General features: G+C 46.9%; 1 protein-coding gene across 1 annotated transcript in view; it reads right to left on the bottom strand.

The window, feature by feature from the left end:
* Positions 1-22,357: 22,357 nt before the first annotated feature.
* LRRC28 (leucine rich repeat containing 28) overlaps positions 22,358-26,015 on the bottom strand; it is a 33,796-nt gene continuing 30,138 nt past the window's right edge. The window contains exons 9-10 of the mRNA XM_069985108.1: positions 24,508-24,667; positions 22,358-23,352 (exon numbers count right to left, since the gene is read on the bottom strand). Of these exons, the coding sequence (XP_069841209.1) occupies positions 23,280-23,352; positions 24,508-24,667 (233 nt within the window). The 3' untranslated portion in view covers positions 22,358-23,279. The remainder of the gene's footprint in view (positions 23,353-24,507; positions 24,668-26,015) is intronic.

Below are 26,015 nucleotides of genomic sequence, written 5' to 3'. Positions count from 1 at the left end.
ACAGGAAACGTCTTTTCTGATCGGAGTTCTTCCCTTTTCATCTTCTTCTCCATCCGTCCTGGGCCGTTATGAGAACTTCTCCGAGCCACGAATCGACAGAATCTGCCAGACAGACATATTAGGCTCCACACTCTGACACCATCTCCATCTCTCTACACACTGCACATCTGTACTGTCCCCTTTACACCCTCATTTAGTGGGTAGCCTGACTCTATGTGACCTCCTAATATATGCCCCCCTCTGTGTATTCCCTCTCCCCCTATGTTGCCCCCCCCAAATAGATGGCCCCCTCTACCCCCTCCCTTATAGATGGCCCCCTCTACCCCCTCCCTTATAGATGGCCCCCTCTCTCCTCACCCTCCCTTATGGATGGTCCCCTCTCCCCCCACCCTCCCTTATGAATGGCCCCCTTTCCCCCCCTCTCTTATAGATGGTCCCCTTCCCCCCCTCCCTTATAGATGGTCCCCTTCCCCCCCCCCTCCCTTATAGATGGTCCCCTTTCCCCCCCTCCCTTATAGATGGTCCCCTTTCCCCCCCTTTATAGATGGTCCCCTTCCTCCCTCCCTTATAGATGGTCCCCTTTCCCCCCCCCACCCTCATAGATGCCCCCCTCCTTTCCCCCCACCCTCATAGATGGCCCCTCTTTCCCCCCCACCCTCATAGATGGCCCCCTCCTTTCCCCCACCCTCATAGATGGCCCCCCTCTTTCCCCCCACCCTCATAGATGGCCCCCCTCTTTCCCCCCACCCTCATAAATGCCCCCCTCCTTCCCCCCCACCCTCATAGATGCCCCCCTCCTTCCCCCCCACCCTCATAGATGCCCCCCTCCTTCCCCCCCACCCTCATAGATGCCCCCCTCCTTTCCCCCCACCCTCATAGATGGCCCCCTCCTTTCCCCCCACCCTCATAGATGCCCCCCTCCTTTCCCCCCACCCTCATAGATGGCCCCCCTCCTTTCCCCCCACCCTCATAGATGGCCCCCTCCTTTCCCCCCACCCTCATAGATGGCCCCCTCCTTTCCCCCCACCCTCATAGATGGCCCCCTCTTTCCCCCCACCCTCATAGATGGCCCCCTCTTTCCCCCCACCCTCATAGATGCCCCCCTCCTTTCCCCCCACCCTCATAGATGCCCCCCTCCTTTCCCCCCACCCTCATAGATGCCCCCCTCCTTTCCCCCCACCCTCATAGATGCCCCCCTCCTTTCCCCCCACCCTCATAGATGCCCCCCTCCTTTCCCCCCACCCGTACACGCTGATAAAAAAACAAAACTTAACTCACCTGACATCGCGCTCCCACGTTGATCCTCACTCCTTCGCCTTCGGTCTGTCCCCGGCTGCTGCGCGGCTGCCGGGGGTGTCGCGTCTTATCCCCGGCAGCGCGCGCATCCCAGAACTCCCTGCGCGCCGGAAACCGGAAGTCAGGGCCCAAGGCGCGCAGGGAGTTCTGGGATGCGCGCGCTGCCGGGGGTAAGACGCGACACCCCCGGCAGCCGCGCAGAAGCCGTGGGAAAGACGGAGCCAGACTCTTGTGACCGCAAGCAAAACAATGCTTGCGGTCACAAGAGTGATTGATCGGGGGGCCCCGCGGGCCCCCCTTGTGGCGGGCCCGGTCGCGGCGGCAACCCCCGCGACCACGGTGGCTACGCCACTGGTCATGTAGTTTCCTGACAAGCAGCACCTCATCCTCCCAACTATGTCTGACATTATGCAGCAATGCAGTGCCACACACATTTCATACATTTTTTGCAGTACAAATTGGGCTTGTTGCCTATTAGAGATGAGTGAATTTACAGTAAAAATGAAGCGAAGCTCTTTGTAATCTCTGCAATCCGCTCATCAGCCTGCCTCCATTTAACTGAATGCCGCTCCGTGCCGCTCCTCCCCCGGTGCTGGGAAAAGCTGGATCGAGTCCTGGAAAACTTCTCTCAGTTTCTCAGGACTGGATCCAGCTTTTACCAGCACGCGGGGAGGAGCGACACAGAGTGGCAGTCAGTTAAATGGAAGCAGGCTGATGAGCGGATCGCAAAGATAATGAAGAGCTTAGCCTTATTATTACTTATTAGGGCCAGTTCACACAGAATAAAACTGAGTAGACTGCCAGTATGACGCGGAGGCTGGAGTGATTCCGTGGCGGAGAGTTCTGCCACAAAATCACGCCAGTTTTACTCCGTGTAAACTGGCCCTTACTGTAAATTCGCTCATCTCTGTTGCCTATCCATAGCACAGTTTGTCCACAAACAGTAAAAAAACAACAACAAAATACAGCTGTATTCTTGAGTGAAAATAAAACAATGTGAGAACAGGTTAAAAAAATGGTCCCCTTTTTTTTTTTTGCAAAAGCAGATGGTAAATAATGAGCATGTTCATTATTTTAATTGCCCTAATCAATTTAAGAATAATTTAATGTGCAGAATAACAGTTTGGAATATCTTACAGGGTAACTATCGTTTTTTAAAAACATCTGAGGTGTTATAATGTGGTCCAAGTGCAGAGAACCCCAGCAATGACAAAAGCCAATAGGCAAAAGCACTCAGCTGAGCAATCGGAGAGCAGCGCTAGCAGTATGCAGATTTATATGAGACCCCTATATATGAGTATTACTTGTAAAATCTGGTGTCTTGTGATCTCTTAAGTCTAAAAGAGGAAAGCTATGCTAATATTTGGATACAATATTAGCTCTAAGAGTGTAAGGACTTGCTGAAAGACACTATTGCATTGGCTGATTATGTGTACATGGATATCTATATCTACTTCCTAGTGGCTACAAAGTAGAGATTATTTTTCAACTGTACGTAACTATGCTGCAAAGTAGAAGTAGTGTTCCACTACAGGTGTTTCTTTATCTTTACACACCTAGGTAAAACTAGTTTTGTCAGGTGCCACAGTTAGTGCAGTTAGCTGCTGTGCCCTACTCCAACCACTAGGTGTCTCACTCCCCCTGTGAACAGCTGCAGTTATGTAGAAAGGTTTCGCCTATACCCACATTCTCTTACACTCACAGTTCCTGTCACAAGGCCCTATATAAGTTAGGGGCTTCCTAGTTAGAGAGTCCCTGCAGGGCAGAGGAGGCTAGGGGTTGCAGTTTAGTTAAGAAAGAGTAAAGACCTATTTTTTCCAGTGCCAGAGACTACAGCCGTCAGGCACTGCTGAACCCAACCCTGGGGTAACTGGAGTTAGAGGAGTAACCCACTTGCCTATGCCGTGGATTTCTTACTTCAGGACAGTCGCTCTCTTAAGAACCAGAGGAAAAGAAAGACTGATCTGCAGCAGAGCACAGATGCAAGGAAGCTACTCTCTACTGACTACGCTCGACTACGTAGGAAGGCTTCTACTGGTTAGCTTCTCCCAGAGACAGAGGCCTGAGACTTATAAGAAACAGTTATCTACACGTGAGTATGAGGAGTTCTTCAAGTCACATACTTCACACACATCCTGGCAGAGTATAAAGCTAATTAGGCAAGGGCCTCCTATCCGGCCCCTATCTCCTGACACCGGGGAGTAGGTGGCTAAGGGAAAAGACATCCACTCACCTCCCCGATTCCAGCGGCGAGTCCCGCCTCGCGGCGCTCTGGTCCCCGGTTCCTGGCCGCTTCCTGGGGTCTGACGCGGGCCCGAGACGTGACGTCTCAGGTCCGCTCAGCTAGTCAGTGAAAGGAGGCGGGATCCGCTTTAAGTCCGCTCAGATCCCGTCTCTGTCACTGACTGGCTGAGCAGACCTGAGACGTATCGTCTCGGGCCCGCGTCAGACACCAGGAAGTGGCCAGGAACCGGGGACCAGAGCGCCGCTGGAACCGGGGAGGTGAGTGGACATCGCTTCCCTCAGCCACCTGCTCCCCGGTGACAGGAAAAAAAAATGCCCCCCCCCCCCCGCCAGAGTACCCCTTTAAGTGTGACTTTTCATCTCTTTTACCGCACCATGCACCTCACACTAGTTCTACCAAAGGTCTGGTTGCCTATGTGTCCGGGGGTGGGAATTACTACTCCTGGCCACCGTGACAAGTCGCCCCAAAACACCAGAGCTGAGAGCTGACAGTTCAGCACCAGTATCCAGTGCCCTGAGCCACATTGCAAAAATTAATATGCAGGGCCGTATTTACCACTAGGCACCCGTATGGTGTATGGTGGTGTTATCTAGTCACACCATGGTGGCATTGGTCAGGTCTGTTGTAGCGGTGTTTTCCTGTCACAGTATGGTGGTATTGGTCAGGTCTGGTGAGGCTGTGTTATCCTGCCACAGTATAGCGGTGAGCATACCCTTATCCGGTTAGGTCTGGGGTGGCGGTGGTAAATGTGATACCTTGAGCTGATACCTACCAATCTACCAATCCTGTGGTGAGAATTCCATCAGACAATATGGAGACGGCTCTAATCAAATTTGTTTATGTTTTAAAAAGTTAAAAACCATGAAAAACGTGATTCAGACAATGTTTCTACATGTAGAGAAATGCATGTGGTCATGTGCTGTTACTATTATTATTGGCCATACGCCTATTGGTTACCGCATGAGGGTCTGGTTTCGGCTGCATGTGGTGACATACAGTAAATGTGGCCTAAGACTGATCAAATATCAATATGATGTTTAAAAACTAGAAAATCCTGATGCTAATTGGTGAGTGAAGATGGGGCGTCTGCAGGTGTAGTGCCTAGGGCAGCAGCAGCTGTTAATACGGTCCTGCTGATACGGTTCCAGACCTCTTCTGTATACTGCTACAGCATACAGTATGTTGGAGCTACATAACCATTGAGAATTAATTAAGTCTGGTCGCATTATTCCATCATATTGCAATGGATACATTTAGTTTTAGCACTGAAGTATTTTTACTGTCTGTGTTAGGCTGCTGAGCGTATGCATACCAGAACAACAGGGGGTCAAAAAGGCCTCTGACCCCACACATGCAGCCAGCTAGGATGGTGTCAGACAGGGCATTACGCTTTGTGAAGGATGTTAGAGTTCTGACTCATGTTAACCCCATAAGCTTCTTAGGATTCTCTCAATCACAAAATAGTATTACACTACAAAGAGCTTACATAGATGGTGCTTGGCACATAACTGCAGACTACATGGATAGATCACTGGCACATAGGGATGGCAGATGTAGCCATATCCCACACCAGAGACATAGGGGGCGATTTATCAAACTGGTGTAAAGTAGAAATGGCTGAATGAAAGGTGGAATCTGATTGGTTGCTAGGGGCAACTGAGCCAGTTCTTTTTTACATCATGTTTGATAAATCTCCCCCCCCCCCCCCCCCCCATAGTGTGCAGCTGGCCGTCAGATACATTAGAAACACAATTAGGGAGATTTATCAAACATGGTGTAAAGCGAAACTGGCTCAGTTGCCCCTAGTAACCAATCAGATTCCACTTTTCATTCCTCACAGACTCTTTGGAAAATGAAAGGTGGAATCTGATTGGTTGCTAGGGGCGACTGAGCCAGTTTCGCTTTACACCATGTTTGATAAATCTTCCCCTATAGTATGCAGCTTGGCTGTAATACCACCTCTACCTGTCCCTCCATCGGATACATTAGAAACACAATGGTCTTATTAAATGGACCCTTCTATGTATTTCTGTTTGTGCTCAGTGGCCTAAGCCTGTGGTTTTATAGTGAATTGTAGTGGTTTTGCAATGCACGGCTTGGACTGGTGACACACTGATGAAGGCGAAAGGGCAAAAACCACATCACAAAACGATGATAGGGAGTGTGGCTTGTGCTATGCGGTTCTTGTGACTAAGGACCATGCTACAGGGGATTTCTGATTTTCGACTTTAAGTTTTGGGAACCAAAATGATCGCATTGAAAATACAGTATGATGGCATAATGGTACAGAGCAGGAGGAGATGAGCAGATTAAAATACAGTGGTACCTTGGTTTAAGAGTAACTTGGTTTAAGAGCATTTTGGTTTAAGAGCTCACAGTTTTTCAAAACTGTGACTTGGTTTAAGAGCATTGCTTTGGTTTAAGAGCTCCCTGTACTGGGTGGGAGCACGAATGGAGGAGGGGCATGGTCTGCATAGCGGGGTCTACAGCACTGTACTCTGACCCAGGAACTCTCCCTCATCTTCAAATCATAGCAGATCCACTTCGGGCTGGGGCTTACATCAGGGGACAGGACTGTGGCGGTAATCTCTCCATAGCTGTAACCAGGGCCGTTTCTAGGGCCGGGCGGGCCGGGCCACCGCACGGGGCGCCAACAGCTAGGGGGCGCCCGGCGGCCTCCGACAGCGCCCGGCCCCCCGCACTCACTAAATCAGCAGGGCCTCCTCCACCGCATCGCCCGCCGCTATCGTGCGCCCCCCGGGAGGGGGGGGGCGGGGGGTGGTGGTGCTGGTGCGGGGGTGCGATGGGTCCGCCGAGGTGAGCTTCCGGCACAGACAGCCTCTGTCAGACAAGCCGGAAGCTCACAGCTGCAGCCCCGAACCTCTCTCCTGCTCGATGACGTCATTTGTGCTGGGACCGCGGGGCTGCAGCTGTGAGCTTCCAGGTTGTCTGAGAGAGGCTGTCTGTGCCAGAAACAGCTCACCCCCGCCTTGTAACAGCATCAGAAAGGTGCCCCGGGCTGCTCCCCCTGCCCCCCCCACTGCTCCTCCTGCCCCCCTGTTGCTCAGCCTGCCCCCTCCCCCTGCTCGCAGACTGCCCCCTCCTGCTCCCTATACTCCCCCTGCCACCTTAGCTGCCCCCCTACCTGTCACCCCAGCTGCCCCCATCTTCTCCCCCTGCCACCTTAGCTGCCCCCCTGCCTGTCACCCCAGCTGCCCCCATCTTCTCCCCCTGCCACCTTAGCTGCCCCCCCTGTATGTCACCCCAGCTGCCCCATCTTCTCCCCCTGCCACCTTAGCTGCCCCCCCTGCATGTCACCCCAGCTGCCCCCATCTTCTCCCCCTGCCACCTTAGCTAACCCCCCTGCATGTCACCCCAGCTGCCCCCATCTTCTCCCCCTGCCACCTTAGCTGCCCCCCCTGCCTGTCACCCCAGCTGCCCCCATCTTCTCCCCCTGCCACCTTAGCTGCCCCCCTGCCTGTCACCCCAGCTTCCCCCATCTTCCCCACGCCACTCCAGCTGCCCCCATCTTCCCCCCTGCCTTCCCAGCGGCCCCCACTACCAACTTAGCTGCTCCCCCTGCCCATCTGCTCTCCCTGCCCCCCGGCCGCTCCCTCTCCTCTCCCTGCCCTCTGGCTGCTCCCCTTGCTCCCCCCCCAAGCTTCTCCCCCTCTCACCGTAGCTGCGCACCCTGTCCCTGTCACCCCAGCTTCTCGCCCTGTCCCTGTCACCCCAGCTTCTCGCCCTGCCCCTGTCACCCCAGATACGCACCCTGTCCCTGTCACTCCAGCTTCTCGCCCTCCCCCTGTCACCCCAGCTGCTCCCACTGCCCCCCTAGCTGCTCCCATAGCTTCTCCCCCTCCCCTGTCACCCCATCTGCTCCACTTCTAACCCTAGCTGCTCCCCCTCCCCCAGTCACCCCAGCTGCTTCCCCTGCCCCCCTAGCCACTCCCCTTGTCCCTGCCCCCTAGCTGCTCCCCCTTTCCCTGCACCCATAGCTTCTCCCCCTCCCGCTTTCACCCCATCTGCTCCCCTTGTCACCCTAGCTGCTCCCCCTGTCCCTGCCCCCTAGCTGCTCCCCCAGTCACCCCAGCTGTTTCCCCTGCTCCCCTAGCTTCTCCCCTTGTCCCTGCCCCCCAGCTGCTCCCCCTTTCCCTGCATCCATAGCTTCTCCCCCTCCCGCTGTCACCCCCAGCTTCTCCCCCTGTCCCCTGTCACCCCAGTTGCTCCCTTAGTCACCCCCAGCTGCCCCTCTGCAAATGAGTTGTGGTCGGAGAAGTCTTCATGATGGCTGCGCCAGATGGAGAGGAAAGCAAAGAGTGAGTGAGAAGACGTCACCTGTGAGTCTTTAGTAACTGCACTGTAATCACTTCTGTAGTTTGCAGAGTCTGTGTACCATTGGTGTCTAAATGGGTAAGTGTATTGTTTGCGGTAGTGTACTGACACAGCCCTGTGGTCACTACAGTACACTAGCGCAAACTTTTAAACTAGCTGCCAACAAACTAGCTAGCAACAGCTGCCAGCACTACAACTCCCAGCATATCCTAAGGGCTGCAGACTGTCAGTACATGCTGGGAATTGTAGTACCTGCAGCTGTTGTAGTTGGGTCCTATACACTGGATGCTTTGTGGCATATAAGAATACATAGATCTGTGGGGGCTCAGTGTAGGGAAGTGACCCCAGAACGGCACTAATAAGGGACAGAACAAACACATCTCCCCCTATATCATATTAGTGATGTTCTGGGGTCACTTCCCTACACTGAGCCCCCACAGATCTATGTATTCTTATATGCCACAAAGCATCCAGTGTATAATGCACCTAGGACCCAACTACAACAGCTACAAGCACTACAACTCCCAGCAAATGCTGACAGTCTGCAGCCCTCAGGATATGCTGGGAGTTGTAGTGCCTGCAGCTCTTGTAGCTGGGTCCTATACACTGGATGCTTTGTGGCATATAAGAATACATAGATCTGTGGGGGCTCAGTGCAGGGAGGTGACCCCAGAACATCACTAATAGGGGATAGAACAAAAACATCTATCCCCTACCATATTAGTGATGTTCTGGGGTCACTTCCCTGCACTGAGCCCCCACAGATCTATGTATTCTTATATGCCACAAAGCATCCAGTGTATAATGCACCTAGGATCCATCTACAACAGCTGCAGGCACTACAACTCCCAGCATATGCTGACAGTCTGCAGCCCTCAGGATATGCTGGGAGTTGTAGTACAGTGTAGACAGATTTATTGCTCTACCTTCAGGGCTGATGGTTGTCACCCACAGATTGCCGCTACCGGGAGCCTCTGTACACAGTGATTTGTTAAAGGGTTGTCCGCTAAGAAACTACAACTCCCAGCATACCCTGAGAGCTGTATAAATGTAGGGGGTTCTCAGAGTTTTAGTTCGACTGAAAACACATGGGATTTGTCACAGATACAGATATCTCAGCATGCAAGGAGCCTAACATGAACTCTAAACACAGGCCTGCTCTAGACCAGCAAGGTTTCTCAATCTGTGCCACGCAGGCTGAGGGGGTACGGCAGGAGGCATCAGGGACCAAAAGGAGAGGACCTTAATTTAAAAAAATCAGGCCAGGGCTGAGCAGTTAGAGCACTGTCGGCTCCTGTCACACGGAACCGACAGTGCAGTGTGTACACACTGCTTCTTCCTAGGGACCCGAATCTTGATAAAAGCCCCCGTTCCTTTCCCTGCGCTGAACTGAGTAAGGTCCAGGAAGGGGGGGGGGGGGGGGGGGGGGCGCTTTTATCAGGATTCGCCCTGTTGCCAAAATAGCCTAGAAACTGCCCTGGCTGTAACCCCTCTCTCCCTGGACAGAGAGTGCTGCATGTATGTGCCCTCATCTGCCCTGCTCATTCCTTCATGCTCCCTGCAGTCTTTGTCAGCCCTTGTGTTTCCCATCCTCTCCATTACTGTACAGTTACTTATAATATCACATATTCTGCTGTTTTTGAATGTTTGTTTCATCTGTTTTACATGTTATTCAGAATAATAAATCATTATTTTTGGGGTGTGGAACCAATTGTCTGCATATCAGTAATTTCTTATGGGAAAATTTGCTTTGGTTTAAAAGTGGATTTGGATTACAAGCACGGTCCCGGAACGAATTATGCTGGTAATCCAAGGCACCACTGTATAGGGGGGGATTTATTAATAAATCTTAGATAAAGCCCCACCCCTATTTACTCCGCCAAATTTACTAACAGGCACAGGCGGGGACAGAAATCTACCCCTGATCCTGAGCAGGTGTAGATTTCTGCCATGGTTTACACCTGTTTTCCGGCGTAAACCATGATAAATTTGGCACAGGAGGAGGCCACGCCTTCTCCTAGCCTGGCCATGCCCCCTGCCTTTCTGCATCCAATCAGGCGAACGGGCTTACACCTGGCATATGCCACAGAAAAGGGTAAAATCTGCCCCTTTTCTGTGGTGTACGACGGGGCGTAGATTCATAAATATGCCACAGAGCTAAGTAGTACCATTCCGAGCTAAGTAGTCAAGTGGGCAGTCTTAGTCAGTTATCTGTGTGTAAGTGTACATATAAAGCTGTCAGTCACTGGGTAGGACCACCCACATGTCTACTTGGCCAGTATAAGCGGACATATAAATAGATGGCTTTCTGGTGCCAGAGATTTGTAATTCTTTAGAAAAATTCTCAAGTACTTATCAGCTGCTGTATGTCCTACAGGAAGTGGAGTATTCTTTTCAGTCTGACACTGTGCTCTCTGCTGCCACCTCTGTCCATGTCAGGAACTGCCCAGACCAATACCAAAGGAAACCTTTCCTGCTCTCCAAAATGGAAAAAATACCACTTCCTGCATGACATACAGCAGCTGATAAGTACAGAATACTTGAGATTTTTCGATAGCAGTAAATTACAAATCTTTGGCACTTTCTGGCACCAGTTAATTTCAAAGAAATGTTTTTTTTTTATGCTAAACTACCCTTTTAAGCAACATGAACTACTTTGATCAATCAGGCACATTTGAAGATTGTCTTTGTTTGAAATAAGAATTAGAGGTTATTTGTAAATCCACCAAATAAATGTTGCTGCGTGTTTTTGCACAAAATGATATATTTGGGTCACACCCCTTTCCAAAAAGTAGACATCATACCAGTACTAGGGTTTTCATCAATTACACTCATCAATTATCCAGGGATAAAAAAAAAAAAAACTAGCAGGACATAGTACAAAAAAATAAACACAATAAAAACTTGATCGATATCTTTTATTCAAATTAATCTAATTTCTGAGCGTGTTTTCTGTCTCCTGTAAATATTCTGCCCTCAGTAGGAGGAAATCAATCCCTATTTTTTCCTTGATTAATGATGCCCTCAAATCTTTATGCATTAATGACCTTCAGATTTTGTCATCATTACGTAAAGCAGGAAGACGGCTTTAATTGTGGACCGAGGGGCTCCACAGGCCTCCAAATGATTTCATTTTCCTGCATACAAATGTGTGAACTAATAATTTCAAGCAACGCTTAATGGTAATGCGCACATGTAACTTCATCTTACGCCAGATCTGTGCCAACAAGGAGATAATAAAATGGCCCCTTCTTTATCTACCACAATTTTGGCTTAATAGAAGAAGGTGTTAAAAAAGAAATTATTATTGGGACCTCTGTCTAATAATTATTTGCAAAAAAAAAAAAACACAAAAAAAAAAACTTGAGTTTAAAGTTGACTTCCCTTACGTCCTGTTGGCCTCACAATAGATGGGGTGTCTCCGCCCCTGTGAGACCCCCAGGACGAGAGGAAATTTTAATAAATGTTTGCTCCACCCCCTCCCGGCTATAAGATGGCCTCCTGCCCCCATACCTCCAGTTTTTTTCTTTCGTCCTTGTGGACCCAGATGAGAGGAAGGCCGGGGGCTTGCTGCTCCTGGTCATTACTTCGGGGCCGGGCGCGGTGGTATCCGGAATCAAGCAGAGTGGATCTTCCGGTCCGCCGCGTCCAGCTTCCGGTCTCCGGATGGGCGCCGCCACTTTGTTGTGGCCGGCGTCCTCCGGTATTATCTAGCGACGGACGTCCTTGTGGACCCAGATGAGAAGAAAGCCGGGGGTTTGCTACTCCTGGACATTGCTTCGGGGCTGAGCGCGGCGGTATCCGGAATCAAGCAAGGTTGAACTTCCGGTCCGCCGCGTCCAGCTTCCGGTCTCCGGATGGGCGCCGCCATCTTGTTGTGGCCGGCGTCCTCCGGTATTATTAGCGCTGCAGCGCAGGTCAGGTAAATCGGCCGGGGTTTTTTCCGGGCAGGACCTCCCCTAAGGTGTGGCTGAGAGCGGCCGGTAGGGGGAGGGGCTTATTTTTGGCGCTGAGACGCCATTTAAAGCAGACTAAGCAAGGGGGCTGGCTTCCCTTGGGAGTGAAAGCCAGAGACTGCTGTTACCCCTACTGCGTGGAGTTACTGCGGCAACTACCTTGTAGGTATTCTTTATGCTCTGTTCTCTGAAGATTATTGTTAGGTAAAATTTTTTTTTTTTTTTATCTCTCTTGCCTGGTTATAGATGTCTTCCAGGGAAGGATCTGGGGGTAAACATCCCTCTAAGAGGAGGCACCTTACATGCATCCAGTGTGGTGAGTTTTTTTCCCCCACTATTGGATTTGTGTGTTTCTGCTGTAATTATAAGCAGATTATATGTTGCAGAAAACCCATTACCTGATGGATGGGAATACCTTAAATGTCAACTATGTCGTCAGCCACCGCCGAGCGCGCCTACCCTCTCAAATCCGGATAATGAGGAGCCCACAGTCCAAGATGTGGTCATATGGGTAAAAGACTATGTACATCACTCGGTATCCGGGATTAATAGATCCATTACTGACCTGAAGGAGACGATACTGCAAGAGTAAGTTAAATTGATGCCCTTAGGACTGGTGTAGACAGTGCTTAAAAGGGGATTATTTGTTTCTCGTAGTAGAAAACGTACAAGGAGGAGCCCGTCGCCTATGCAATATTCCCCTGCTGGACATCGCGGTGAGAAGTCTACTCAGGAGGTTTGATGAATTAACTTACCTGTAGCTTATTAGCGTTTCTTTCCAACAGAGTATACTGTTATTGATGAGGTGGAGTCCTCACTTTCTGAAGATGAGGAACCAGACCCGGGCAGATGTTATTTTCCGGTAGAAAAGTTCCCTTGGCTCGTTAGAGCCGTGAAGATTCAAAATCATCCGGATGATGGTGAGAGGCCGTCTACGTCCAAGAAAGCTTTTGAGGTCAGTGAGGAATTACTGAACTCAATGAAGGCCGAGTGGCTGAAACCTGAGAAAGCCCCAGTTCTTAGTCGGAGATTTAAGACCCTCTATACACTCTCTGAAGAGAAAGTAAAGGAATGGAAGGCGCCTCCAAAGGTTGACGTGGCGGTAGCCAAGCTCTCCAGAAGAACACTTGTTCCGTCTGATGATGGCAACAGCCTAAAAGATCCTATGGATCGCCGTATGGAAACATCACTCAAGAGAACATACTCTTCTGCCTCGGCTCAGGCTGCGGTTTCCATAGCGGCAGCGGAAGTTAGCGTGGCACTTAGGAAGTGGTTAATGACCCTTCAAGAAGATGTCGAGTCAGGAGTGAGTCGAGAAAATATTCTTTCCTCTTTCAGGTACATCAATATGGGGGTTGATTACCTGTGTGATGCTGCTCGCCAACAGGTACGCCTATCTGCTAGATCCATGTCTCTTGCCACTGCGAGCCGTAGAGCTCTGTGGCTTAGAGCTTGGAATGGGGATAACTATTCCAAGAATTTTTTAAGTAGTATAGAATATATACCTGGACGTCTCTTTGGATCCGAACTCGATAAGCTGATGCTAGATCTCTCAGATAAGAAAGGGAAATCATTACCCCAGCAACAAAGATCCTTTCGGAGGCCCTTTCGTAGGGAGAGAACCCCCCAAAGAATGCGCCAGTATAGATACTCCACCAGAGGAAGAGGAGCATACTCAGGTAGAAGAGGCTCTAATAGACAACCCCCCAAGACCCCAACTAAAAAGCCCGATTTCTGACTATGCCGTCCTACCCGTGGGGGGTCGTCTAAGTTTTTTTGCAGACGCATGGGATTCCAAAGTCAAGGATCCCTGGGTCAAGAATTTAGTTCGGGAGGGTTACTCCCTTTCTATGGATCCCATACCTCCGGAGAGATTTCTAATCTCCAAACCTCCCAGGGCTCCCAAAGACAGGATACTTCAGGTAGAGATCCAGATATTAATTTCAAAAGGGGCATTGGAGGAAGTACCCTTCAAGGACCAGGGAAGAGGTGTGTATTCTCCTGTGTTCCTTGTACCAAAGCCGTCCGCAAAGTGGAGGCTTATCATAGACCTAAGATTTCTGAATCGCTTTATAATAAAGAAGCATTTTCGAATGGACACCATTCGGTCTGTTCAATTTGTGTTACAAAAGAACGATTTTCTTGCGACCCTAGATTTGCAGGACGCTTATTTTCATGTCCCCATTTGGCAACCTCACAGGAAGTACTTGAGGATCGCAGTGACCATAGAAGGGACTCTACGCCATCTCCAGTTCAGAGTGTTACCCTTCGGAATCAGCACCGCTCCGTATGTCTTCACCAAGGTAGTCTCTTCGATAGTGGCAGAGCTCAGACTACAGGGAATCCGGGTCATTCCCTACCTGGACGACTGGTTGATCATGGCAGAAAGCATCAACCTCCTACACACACATGTTCGTACTGTCCTCCTTTTTCTTCAACAGCTGGGATGGATTGTCAACTTGGACAAATCGAACCTAATACCAGAAACCTCCAAAGTTTTCCTCGGTTTTATAATAGATTCCAGTCAGATGCGCCTTTTTCTTTCACCACAAAGAAGACTCAGAATTTATCAAGCATGTCTGTTTCTGTCCAGACCCAGACAAGTCCCCATAAGGACAATCATGAGAATCCTGGGGCTCCTATCCTCCACGGCAGACGCAGTTCATTGGGCGTTATGGCACATGCGCACCTTACAGACAGAGATGCTTCAAGCCTGGGACAGGTCCCTATTATCACTGGACACCCGGATCACCCTCTCAACCAACAGCAGGAGATCGTTACTTTGGTGGAAGGACCTAAAGGATGGGAAGGAATTGGACGAACCAGAGTGGATCTTCCTCACCACAGATGCCTCAGGGACCGGCTGGGGGGCACACTTAGAAGATCTCCAAGTTTCAGAGAGGTGGACACCAGAGGAGATACAGCTCCCCTCCAACACGAGGGAACTAAGGGCCATATCTCAGGCCCTTCGTCATTTTGCTCCTCTTCTTCGCGGGAAGGCAGTACGGGTCCGGACGGACAATATAGCATGTGTGTGGTACATCAACAAGCAGGGAGGCACCAGATCCCAATCCCTTCTGAGAGAAGTGGCAAGGATCTTCAACTGGGCAGAGGGGAGGATAACCAGGTTATCCGCGACCCACATCAAAGGGGATCTAAACATCCTAGCAGATCGCCTCAGCCGAGGACTCACCATTCCGGGAGAGTGGTCTCTGAACGAGATCCTCTTCAAGATGCTTGTGGAGAAGTGGGGTCTACCGCTGATAGACCTGATGGCAACTCGGGACAATGCCAAATTAAGCAGGTTCTGCTCCCTTTATGTCGCAGACAGCCCAGAGGTGATAGATGCCATGACAATACCATGGACTTTCAGACTGGCCTATGTGTTTCCGCCTGTTTCCATGATACCGCGAGTATTGATGAAGATCAGGCTGGACCAAGCTTCAGTCATAGCCATCATTCCGTTCTGGCCGAAGAGAGCTTGGTTCCCGGTGCTCATGGCAATGAGCAGAGGGAATTATTGGAGACTACCACTGTGGCCGAATCTCATCACTCAGAGATCACAGCCTTGCCAGAATCTGAAAGCGTTCAACCTCACAGCGTGGAGGTTAATGAGCCCATACTGACAGGAGAAGAGCTCTCACAAAGAGTACTTCAGACCTTGTCCCACTCAAGGAGTGCGGCCACAAACAGGTCTTACACAAGAGTCCATAAGGTTTTTGCTGCTTGGGCAGCAGCCAGAGATGTGGATTCACGGTCACCTTCGACAGCACAGATCCTGGAGTTCCTGCAGGACGGGTTCGACAAGGGCTTAAGACCTAGCTCTCTTAGGGTCCAGATCGCGGCCCTATCCGTCCTGTTGAAGATAAAACTGACGCAAATTCAAGAAATTAAAGATTTTTCCAGAGCCATAGATAGACTTAGACCTCCCATTATTAGACCTACTTCCCCTTGGGATCTGTCGACAGTTCTTAGGCAGCTATGTGTACAACCGTTTGAACCTCTAGAAGAAGCTGAGTTAAAATTTTTAACGCTCAAAGTTGTCTTTTTACTCGCAGTCGTCACAGCAAAAAGAGTCGGGGAACTCCAGGCACTAGGTTCAAACGAACCATATATAACTTTGTTGCCAGATAAAGTTATTTTAAGATATCTTCCGGAGTTCAGACCCAAATTTTCCTCCTTCAGTAATCTTAATCGACCCATTGTCATTCCGAACTTCGTTCCCACAGCTGAGGAGGCCTTGGAGAATTCGGCATCCCTAGATGTGGTTCGATGTTTAAGGATATACCTTACAAGAACACAGACGTTCCGGAAGGACGAGAATTTGTTGGTTCTCTTTCAGGGTCGATTTAGGGGGAAAAGAGCTTCAAAACCGTCCATATCAAGATGGATCTGCGATTGTATACGGACATGTTACACCTTAGCAGACCTACAGCTCCCGGATTTTCTAACGGCCCATTCCACGAGGGCCGTGTCTACTACATGGGCAGAAAGATGTGCTGTTCCCATAGAGGATATCTGCCTATCAGCCACATGGACTACGCCATTAACCTTTATAAAGCATTATCGCTTACACTCCCTCCTGACCGACAGGACGGCTTTTGCCAGTTCAGTCCTTAATGCTGTGGCGTTTGAGGGCCCTCCCTATGGGGGTACTGCTCGCTAACTCCCCATCTATTGTGAGGCCAACAGGACGTAAGGGAAGTTAACATTAAGTATGTTAATATGTTTTCCCTGAGTCCTGTTGGCATCACAAATTCCCCCCCTAAGTAATAGTTATTTTTATTTTTTCTCCTTGTGATATAACTGGAGGTATGGGGGCAGGAGGCCATCTTATAGCCGGGAGGGGGTGGAGCAAACATTTATTAAAATTTCCTCTCGTCCTGGGGGTCTCACAGGGGCGGAGACACCCCATCTATTGTGATGCCAACAGGACTCAGGGAAAACATATTAACATACTTAATGTTAACTTACTGACATCTATGGGATAGTGCAAAGGTTATTGCACAGGGAGGGAAAGCAGGTGTGGTATGACCATCACTTATTGTGAACTCCCTGATCCCATCCTATGTATCGGATATGTTCACATACCGTCAAAATGAAGGACGTTTTTTAATTGGAAAACCATTATTTAACGACAAATTATTAACGCCATTTTATAAGAACAGACGTTATTCGTATCATTTGGCGGCAAAATGATGGCCGCCTGAAAACACGGCCATAAAACGCCCAGGATAAGATGTTGTGTGAACATAGCCATATACTGGCATTACCTTTCTTTGTAATCCTGCAGGTAGCGAGAGTGCTGCAAAAGTCTACAAAATAGGAAGTGTCAGCTCATGTGTAAGCGTTGTGGACAATATGACTATCTGCGGCTTTAGTTTTATTTCTTGAAAAGTTGTTTTGATAGACAAAGCAGTTAGACACTTTTGCTTTCCCAATTTTTCACAAGATTTTATGGAGATAAAGATTAGGAAAATATAAGATTGACAGGGGAAGATGGGAATGATCTGGAAGAAAAAAGAGGAAACTGTCTTTACAGAGACTAGCCCCTTTCATTCCTAAATGTACTTGTCAATTTACCCAAGTAAAGAACAAACTGTTATATTCCTGAGATGAATGCAGCAGGTGACGTCCTTCACATGTTCCAAGATACAGGATCCTTCAGTAGCCACTTGTAACACAGACACAACAGCATTAGGTAGGCATCTACTACACTGTGTAGCTTAAATATTTTGCCCTAATGGAGAAAGAACTCTGTGGAATCCATAGACACTTAATGACGCACATCATGTCCATACCAGACGAAGCATAGTACCTTGTGCTTTGTCACAACCCCAGTGTCAGCTGCTATCTGCAGCTCACGTCCATTATCTGTGGCCAGCACTGTGTTTAGCTCCCTCAATGCCACAGTCAAGAGTGACTGTGGCATCTAGGGGGTTATTTGACAGGTGACATCCTGTCTGGGGTCCATCTGGTACCTTTCATTAGATGTTATGGCAGCCAAGGGCCTTCTGAATAAATTTGGGGTAACCATGCTAAATGCACTAGTACAGTCTGCTGAGCACCAATAAGATAGTACACTGCAATACAATAGTATACTGTAAAAATAATTGACTGACTGTCTTTACAAGTCCCCCAGCCTGGAGGAAATAAGGGAAAGGGGAGATAAGAATGAAACCTTTAAATATGTTAAAGGCCTAAATAAGGTTGAGGAGGAAGAGGTTTTAATAAGAAACTGAACATAAGAACAAGGGGACACAATCTGAGGTTAGTTGGTGGAAAGCATGAACCATTGCTGTATTGATGCTAGCATATGCAATAAAAGTTTGAAACTTTTTGCACACCAATGGATGCTGCTGCTCCCATCAAATCTAAAGCTTTGGTCTCCAAGCATGATAGAAGTTTTGCAACAGCTGGAGAGCCAAGGTTCCCTACCCCTGCCTTAGGGACATGTTAAAGGTTTTGATTGGCCAGGGTGTTTAGATGGAGAATTGTTGAGCTGTGTGCTTCACTCCCTGGCTTAAAGGGGTTGTCCAGCAAAAAAAAATTTCTTTCAAATCAACTGGTGTCAGAAAGTTATAAAGATTTGTCGTTTACTTCTATTTAAAAATCTCAAGTCAAGTCTTCCCATACTTATCAGCTGCTGTATGCTAGCAGAGAGGATTGTTTCTGAATGTAAATAAAACAACACTTCCTGCAGAACATACAGCAGTTGACAAGTATGGGAAGACTTGAGATTTTTAAATCAAACTAAATTACAAATCTGTGTAACTTTCTGACACCAGTTAATTTGAAAGAAAATATTTTTCGCTGGACAACTACTTTAATGCAATTTCCATCTCACTGCAGGAGATGGTCTCTATAGTGTTACAATGGAGAACGTCCACCGCAGCAAGAGAAGGCAGTGAGTTGGGGAGTGAAGTGCTTGGCTGAGTGTTTCTTCTAGCTCTATCCAATGATCGGTGGCGATCTGAACTGGGCATCAAAACTTTTGACATGTCTGTTAAACATGTCAAGTTTGTTAAAGTGACTAGAGTGAAGAGAAAACACCAAGGCGCACATTGTGCATTACCACAAGCTAGACATAAACATGAAAGTTGTGGCTAAAAAGATGCTCATGTCGGATGGTCGTGCTATGAGCGCGACACCGCCAATTGCTTGATCAATAAAAACACCACTAGTAGCCAGTAAGTTTAAGTGACAGTGCTTCACAACTATCTCATGCCTTTGTCCTAAAGTTAAGATCACAACATACAGCGCCCTCTCTACCGCCTTCCTTCAATAGAGGCTTTCAGTCAGATGGTAATTTGTATGCAGCTCCTTACGATATAACTGGAAGGTACTGTATATGCAGTTTGAATGTACCTAAATATAGTGACCAATATATCATTATGTGGTTATGTGGAGCACACAGCCAGCACTAACTGTACTGTCTGCAGACTCCTTACAGAATAAAAATAGTGCGGCCATTCATGGTTCCTAAGGTGTTTCAGTCACTGTGGTGCTACTATCCCAACATTTCCCCAAAGACAGCTTTTGATCTATGATTTGACATTTTTCAGCGGTATTTGCTTTCTGGTTGTTTTAGCATAAACCGTACGTATACCACACACATCCCGCAGGACCATTCTTTGGAAAATCTCATAGCACTGATGTATAAAAATGTCAATGAAGCAATGAACCTAATTCTGCGTACTACCCTAGTATTATGTGGAAACTCTGGACCATAATAATTTTCTGCATGGTCAGGTCTTCAATACATGACATGTCAAAAGATTTTTTTTTTATATAGGACAGTGCTGGCTGCATGCAGTCACCTGTGGGGAGGTCACCGAGCAGGGAGTTGTGCTGTTGTGAACCGTTTGAACCTGTGTTATCAGTATGTATTACCCCTCATTTTAATCCCGCTTCTGATGATAAAGGGATAATTACAAAACAGGATGCATCAGGCTAAGGGTCCATTTAGACAGAAAGATTATCTGACAGATTATCTGCCAAAAATTTGAAGCCAAAGCCAGAAACAGACTATAAACAGAGATCAGGTCATAAAGGAAAGCCTGAGATTTCTCCTCTTTTCAAATCCATTCCTGGCTTTGGCTTCAAATCTTTGGCAGATAATCTTTCTGTGAAAATGGACTCTTAGGGCGACATGCATCATCTGGCGTACTGATGATTTTTGGCGTAAAGTGCCGTTATACGAATGATTTTATTAGCAAATGGCTGATTCGCATATCAGCACTTCACGCGGAGTACGCCGGGGGGGCCGGGTAGGGGGCGCGGACTCAGTCCGTGCGATTTATCATTTTTTCAACTCAAAGATACGCCAAAAACCTACTCCACCTTTCAGGTGGTGTAGGTTTTCTGCTGTGCGCACCGATGCGCTCGGGATTTATGTAAAGGCAGTCCGCCTCTACATAAATCTCGGTAGCGCCGGAGATGCAGGGACATTTATAAATCCGGTGTAAAAAACGCTGGACTTAATAAATGTCCCCCTCAGTGGCTAAAGTAATAAATAGAGTGACATTGAAAAGTAAAAAAACAAAAAGTCATACAATGGTCCTAGTTCCATAGATTTTAAGCACCTAATGGTTTTTCCTTGGCTATTGAAGCTCAAAATCACATTCATCACAGATACTGCCATTATTTGGAATGAGCGGTTAAATAGAAGAACCGGACAATGTTTTTTTTCCCACTGGTAACCCATATTACTAAAGTGCATGCACCGATTGGCTGTACAAGTAGAGCATTGTATGGTTCTAAACTACTCACTGCCTCTAACACAGGTGATGATGCTTAAAGGGGTTATCTAGCAAAAATCTTTTTCTTTCAAATCAATTGGTTTCATAAAGTTATATAGATTTGTAATTTCATTCTATTTTAAAATCTAAAGTCTTCCAAAATTTATCAGCTGCTGTATGTCCTGCAGGATGTGGTGTATTCTTTCCTGTCTGATACAATACCACCTCTGTCCATGTCAGGAACTCTCCGGAGTAAGAGATTTTTTTCTGTGGGGATTTGCTACTGCTCTGGACAGTTCCTGACATGGACAGAGGTGGCATTGTGTCAGACAGGAAAGAATACACCACATCCTGCAGGACATACAGCAGCTGATAAGTATAGGAAGACTTTACATTTTTAAATCGAAGTAAATCACAAATCTATATAACACCCTGAAACCGCTTGATTTAAAAGAAAAAGATTTGCGATGGATAACTCCTAATTTTATTTTTTTGGTTCTGTGTTATCAATACAGGACTCCTAAGAAGTTCCTGTAGTTCTTTCTGACTTACAGATAAAGCAACTCTTTACATTTATATTACCTCTAAAGCATGTTCACACAATGTGAAAAAAGATAAGCTCTCCAGACAAAAAATTAGTCACCCTAGTGCGCAAGCACAGATGAATCAGTAAAGGCCCTAGTACACAGAACCGCATTCGGCCGATAATCGCCCCGTGTAGTAGAAGGCAACGATCAGCCAACATGAACAATGTCGGCTGAACGTTGCTGTCATTTGTCTTTCAACATGTTGAAAGATAAACGACTGTGATAGCAGCAATCTGTCCTCTATGGGCGCTCATTTGCCCCTCTATGTCACCCTGTGTAATAGGGGCTTAAGCCTGTGCAGATGGGGCAGCAGTTGAGTCACAGTGTTTGGCCGTGCCCAAGGTCATACGCTGAGTGAAGTTGCTGGATTTATTGGTGCTTTGGCAAAGAACTGTTTAACATGTCTAAAAGCAGTGGTGTAATACACATGGCCACGAAACACGTCAGAATTGTCATTGGAAAAGGATCCTAATATAAGATAGAATCCTAAGATACAATGTGCCCCATTGACTTAGAGCACTTTATATTTTTTAAATTATGGCCATTGTACGTTTTCTTATTTTAGGTGAATAATGGCTTTCCTGGAACAAATGAATAGTTAAATGGGCACTGTCACCTAAAAAAATTTCAACATGTCCTAGAGACATGCCAAAAGTTTTACTAGGATGGAGTTTGAGTGTTCAGACCCACAATAATGCTGAGATCAGCCAGGAGAAGTAATCGGCCAAGCACTTCACTCTCTGGCTTGCTGCCTTTTCCATCTCACTGTAGGAGATGGTCTCTATTATAAGTCTATAGTGACTATTCTGGATGAGCGAATTACCATAATAGTGAAGTGAAGCACTTTGCTAGTCTTGGCGGTCGGCTTTGCTATGTACAGTAAATACGCTCATCTCTAGTGACTATCTCCTGTAGGAAGATGGACACAGCAAGCTAGGGAGCAAAGTGCTTAGTGCAGGTCTCTAAACTATGGAAACCACAGAACATATAGGATTGTTCTTTTTGACAGAGCAGAAAAATGCACATGTACTTCAACTACTAAGCAGCTGAAAACTCAAATAATAACATTTGTGTCATACTACTGTACAAAGTTACGCGCACAGCATCGTAAGTTTGAAGAGTATGTACGATATGGCGTTTAGTCTCTTTACCGCTTATATAGTTAATGTGAGGTGGAAATAACTAAACAGGCTGGAGTTTCACATAAAAAGCAGCTTTATTTCAGTCCATATTTTGTTGAGAAGTTTCTGGGATGAGATCATTAGAAATGATGATCTATTCCAGTGCCTTTAATAAGATGTCTGGTCAGCAGCCATGGCGTTCTATTAACAAGCAGCGTTGAGAGATTTGCTGTCGGCACATGTGATCCAGAAAACATCTGCAACCCTTCCGATCCCAGGTAAAAGCTATGGTGTCATGACGTACATCCACACAGAGGACTCCCCTCTCTCTTAGTAGCATTGGTGATAATGGGTTTGCTTATTTGTGGCAGTGAAACAGTAAAAGTTCTAAGAAGAAGCACCATTGTTACCGTCAGGATACGGGGGATTCAAAGGCCGTCCTGGTACTAGAAACAGGGCTGACGCATTACCTGCTGGTGTTTGGTGTGCTAGTTCAGTAAAGACTTTCTTCAACCTTGTGTTCTGGTTACAGAAACATATTAAAATATCTATACTATCGAAGAGATAGTCTACTCTAGTTGTAAAAATTAAATATGTCACCATATGGCAATGTTTTTTTTTTTTAAACTTTATATCACATGAATCCTGGCCCAATTCTTCATTTAATATTTATGGTGTCAGTTTTGAGTAACGGCTAAGGCCAGCGTGGGCCTGCTTGTTAAATCACATCTTTCATAAGTATTTTGGATGGCAGATGCGACTCCCTGTGGTATGTATGATTCATCCAAAAACGCACAAGGAAAAGAGAGTCTTTATTGAAGAATCTACAGGAAATGACAGTAAAGTGTGGCTAGGAGCGTCGTCAGCATGAACCAGTCCCCAATTCACTCTAAAACTTGCACATTTAGGATATATCACTGCTGGTCGTTGATTGTAACTTGAATTATAACACAATGGGGCAAGATGGGATAGTCCAATATTGCCGGTGGAAATAAATATCAACTTAGTAGATCGAATGTCTGGAGACATTGGGTGGAGCAGCAGTATGCCACAAAACTGACAGCTGTTCTCCTGCCAGAAAAAGCATAGGATGTGTTAGGTGTCTGACATTTTAACATTACATACATATATACACTTTTCCTTATCTCTAACAAAACCTTATATAAGAAATCCTCAACTTACTATGATGTAATAAACATCGGCCCAGATTCATCAATTTGTCCGAGATAGCAACCAATCACAGCTCAGCTTTCATTTCTCAAAATGGGCTAGGGTTGGTTGCTAACTATCATAGGCAAAAGTCAGATACATTGATAAATCTGAGCCCATGTTCCCAGGTCTTTATTTAAAATTTTGCTCAGTTTCTCTTCTGCAGCCTGCATGTTTTCACATATGTGCATGCTGCTTCATCTAATTTAGAATTAAATCTGTCAGAGAAGCTTCCTGATGACTCCTGATGTTTATGAGCATATCATAGGTCAACTTTCAACTGGTCATAACTTAGCTTAGAAGCTTGTTCAGAAGCTGACAGAGAGGGGTTTGAGACTGAGCTATTGGGAAGGGTCTCTGATTAATTTAAATCTGAATGAGATAGAGGAGCCTGCCTATATGTGAAAACACACAGGCTGCAGAAGAGAAACTGAGCAAAGATCTTAATAAATTCCTAAGGGAACAATGTTTTATTTTTTAATTTTACTATTCCTCAAACCATATCCTGCACCATCTACCCTTATTCTTGCTACACTCTGACATGTATACCTTGTGGGTAAAGGTCTGAGGACCAAAACATCCTGTGGTGGTACACTAACAAACTGAATAAATTTACTAAAGCTATTATGCGTTATTTGCCGATTCTTGTGTTATAGAACTGTTAATGTTAACCTGAATAATCCTTATGGCCTAGAAGCATTTTGCAAAGAGTGCAGTTGATAATTTATTCTATTGGATTACTATAGATGTACATGGTGGACTCAGCAGACCACTCACTAAGGGCATAATAACGGTGAACGATTCAAATAGCTAACTCACATGTATAGAATCCATATACTCTTATCTTACTTCTACTTACTTCTGTACTCATTCTAATACAACTAATGACTATTACACCAAAAACCATTTGAACATCTATAGTCAACTAATATTGTGCAAAACATAGTTCTCATACTGCCCCTACACCATTGTGATGTAACTGACCACACTGTAAATTTTGGAACCATTATGGATTACCCTTGATGTAGTCCAGCCATAGGGGTCTCTCTCAGAGGGAAGAGCTTTGGATAAACAATAGTAAACATGGACTGGCTGCAGCGATGGCAGTGCCCTAGAGGACACTGTAGTAGCTGTAACAGACTTCTGGGTAATGAGATGTGGGAAAGGCAGCTTACATCTAATAAAAGAGACAAATAGTTATTATTCCTAAAAGAAAATGCAGGAAATACCGATACTGTGTTATCACTAATATTCCAAATTAGTGATATAAAGGAGTTGTACTGTCTGGAACAATGTTTTACATATTGCCTGGTCTGGAGGGAACATAACAAACAGGTATACTTACCCACAGCTCCCCCACCACCGATGGTTTGCCTGCCACCTGGTCTCTCCCGTGGTCCTTTCCCTCGCTACTTCCACTGATGTCCTGTGGGGTCAGTAAATATCCACTTAGCAGCTAATTATGCTTTCTAAGCTGAGCAGCCATTTTTTGTCTGCTTAGCATGTTTGCAGAAGTATTGAAGAAAAGGATGATGACCGAGACCAGGGTGGTCAGCAAACCAGCAGTGGCAGAGTAGAAGGGCAATTAAAGGGGTAGTGCGGCGCTAAAAAAATTATTCACAGAATAACACACATTACAAAGTTATACAACTTTGTAATGTATGTTATGTCTGTGAATCGCCCCCTTCCCCGTGTCCCACCACCCCCACCTGTGTACCCGGAAGTGTTGGTGCATTATACATTACCTGATGCGTATCGAGGGCCGTCCGTCATTTTGTGCCAAACGTCATCTTCGGACGGACGGTCGAGTTGCTGCCACCCGTCCCCCCTCCGCCTGCTCAGTCGCGATTGGCTGAGCACAGTTATGCTCAGCCAATCACGGCTGAGCATCGGATGACGTTGCAGAGGGCGGCCGGCATTCGGAACAGACGGAGCTGTTCGCCGGCCGAAGAACACGTCACTGAATGAAGATCGGAGACGGATCGGAATCGGCACGTGACAGGTGAGTATAGCGCACCACACTTCTGGGTACACGGGTGGGGGTGGTGGGACACGGGGAAGGGGGCCATTCACAGACATAACATACATTACAAAGTTGTATAACTTTGTAATGTGTGTTATTCTGTGAATAATTCTTTACCGCCGCACTACCCCTTTAAGTATACCTGTTTGTTATGTTCCCTGCAGCCCATATCATGTTTTACAGAAACCGTTCCAGGCTGGGCAACCGTATAGCATAGTGTATAATTTTTTTTCTGGCATAGTGCACAGTAAAAAATATACTGCTATTGTGTGAAACAATCAGATCCATTCAGATCTATAAATCTCTTATTCTATCATGTATAAAGTGCTACATTATGCTTCATTAGAAGTACATTGGCAATACAGGGCCTTATAATAGGTCATGCGGGAAAGTAAGAAAGTAGAAAAGGAAAGATTCGGAAGACATAATGTGAAGAAGCTGTACTTGAAGGAAAATGAAGACTAGTAGCTAGTAAGGAATATGCTCTATAATGGCTTTTAGT

Source organism: Dendropsophus ebraccatus, chromosome 1 (genome assembly GCF_027789765.1).
Source record: "Dendropsophus ebraccatus isolate aDenEbr1 chromosome 1, aDenEbr1.pat, whole genome shotgun sequence".
NCBI lineage: Eukaryota > Metazoa > Chordata > Amphibia > Anura > Hylidae > Dendropsophus > Dendropsophus ebraccatus.
This window is presented reverse-complemented; position numbering and strand designations above follow the sequence as displayed.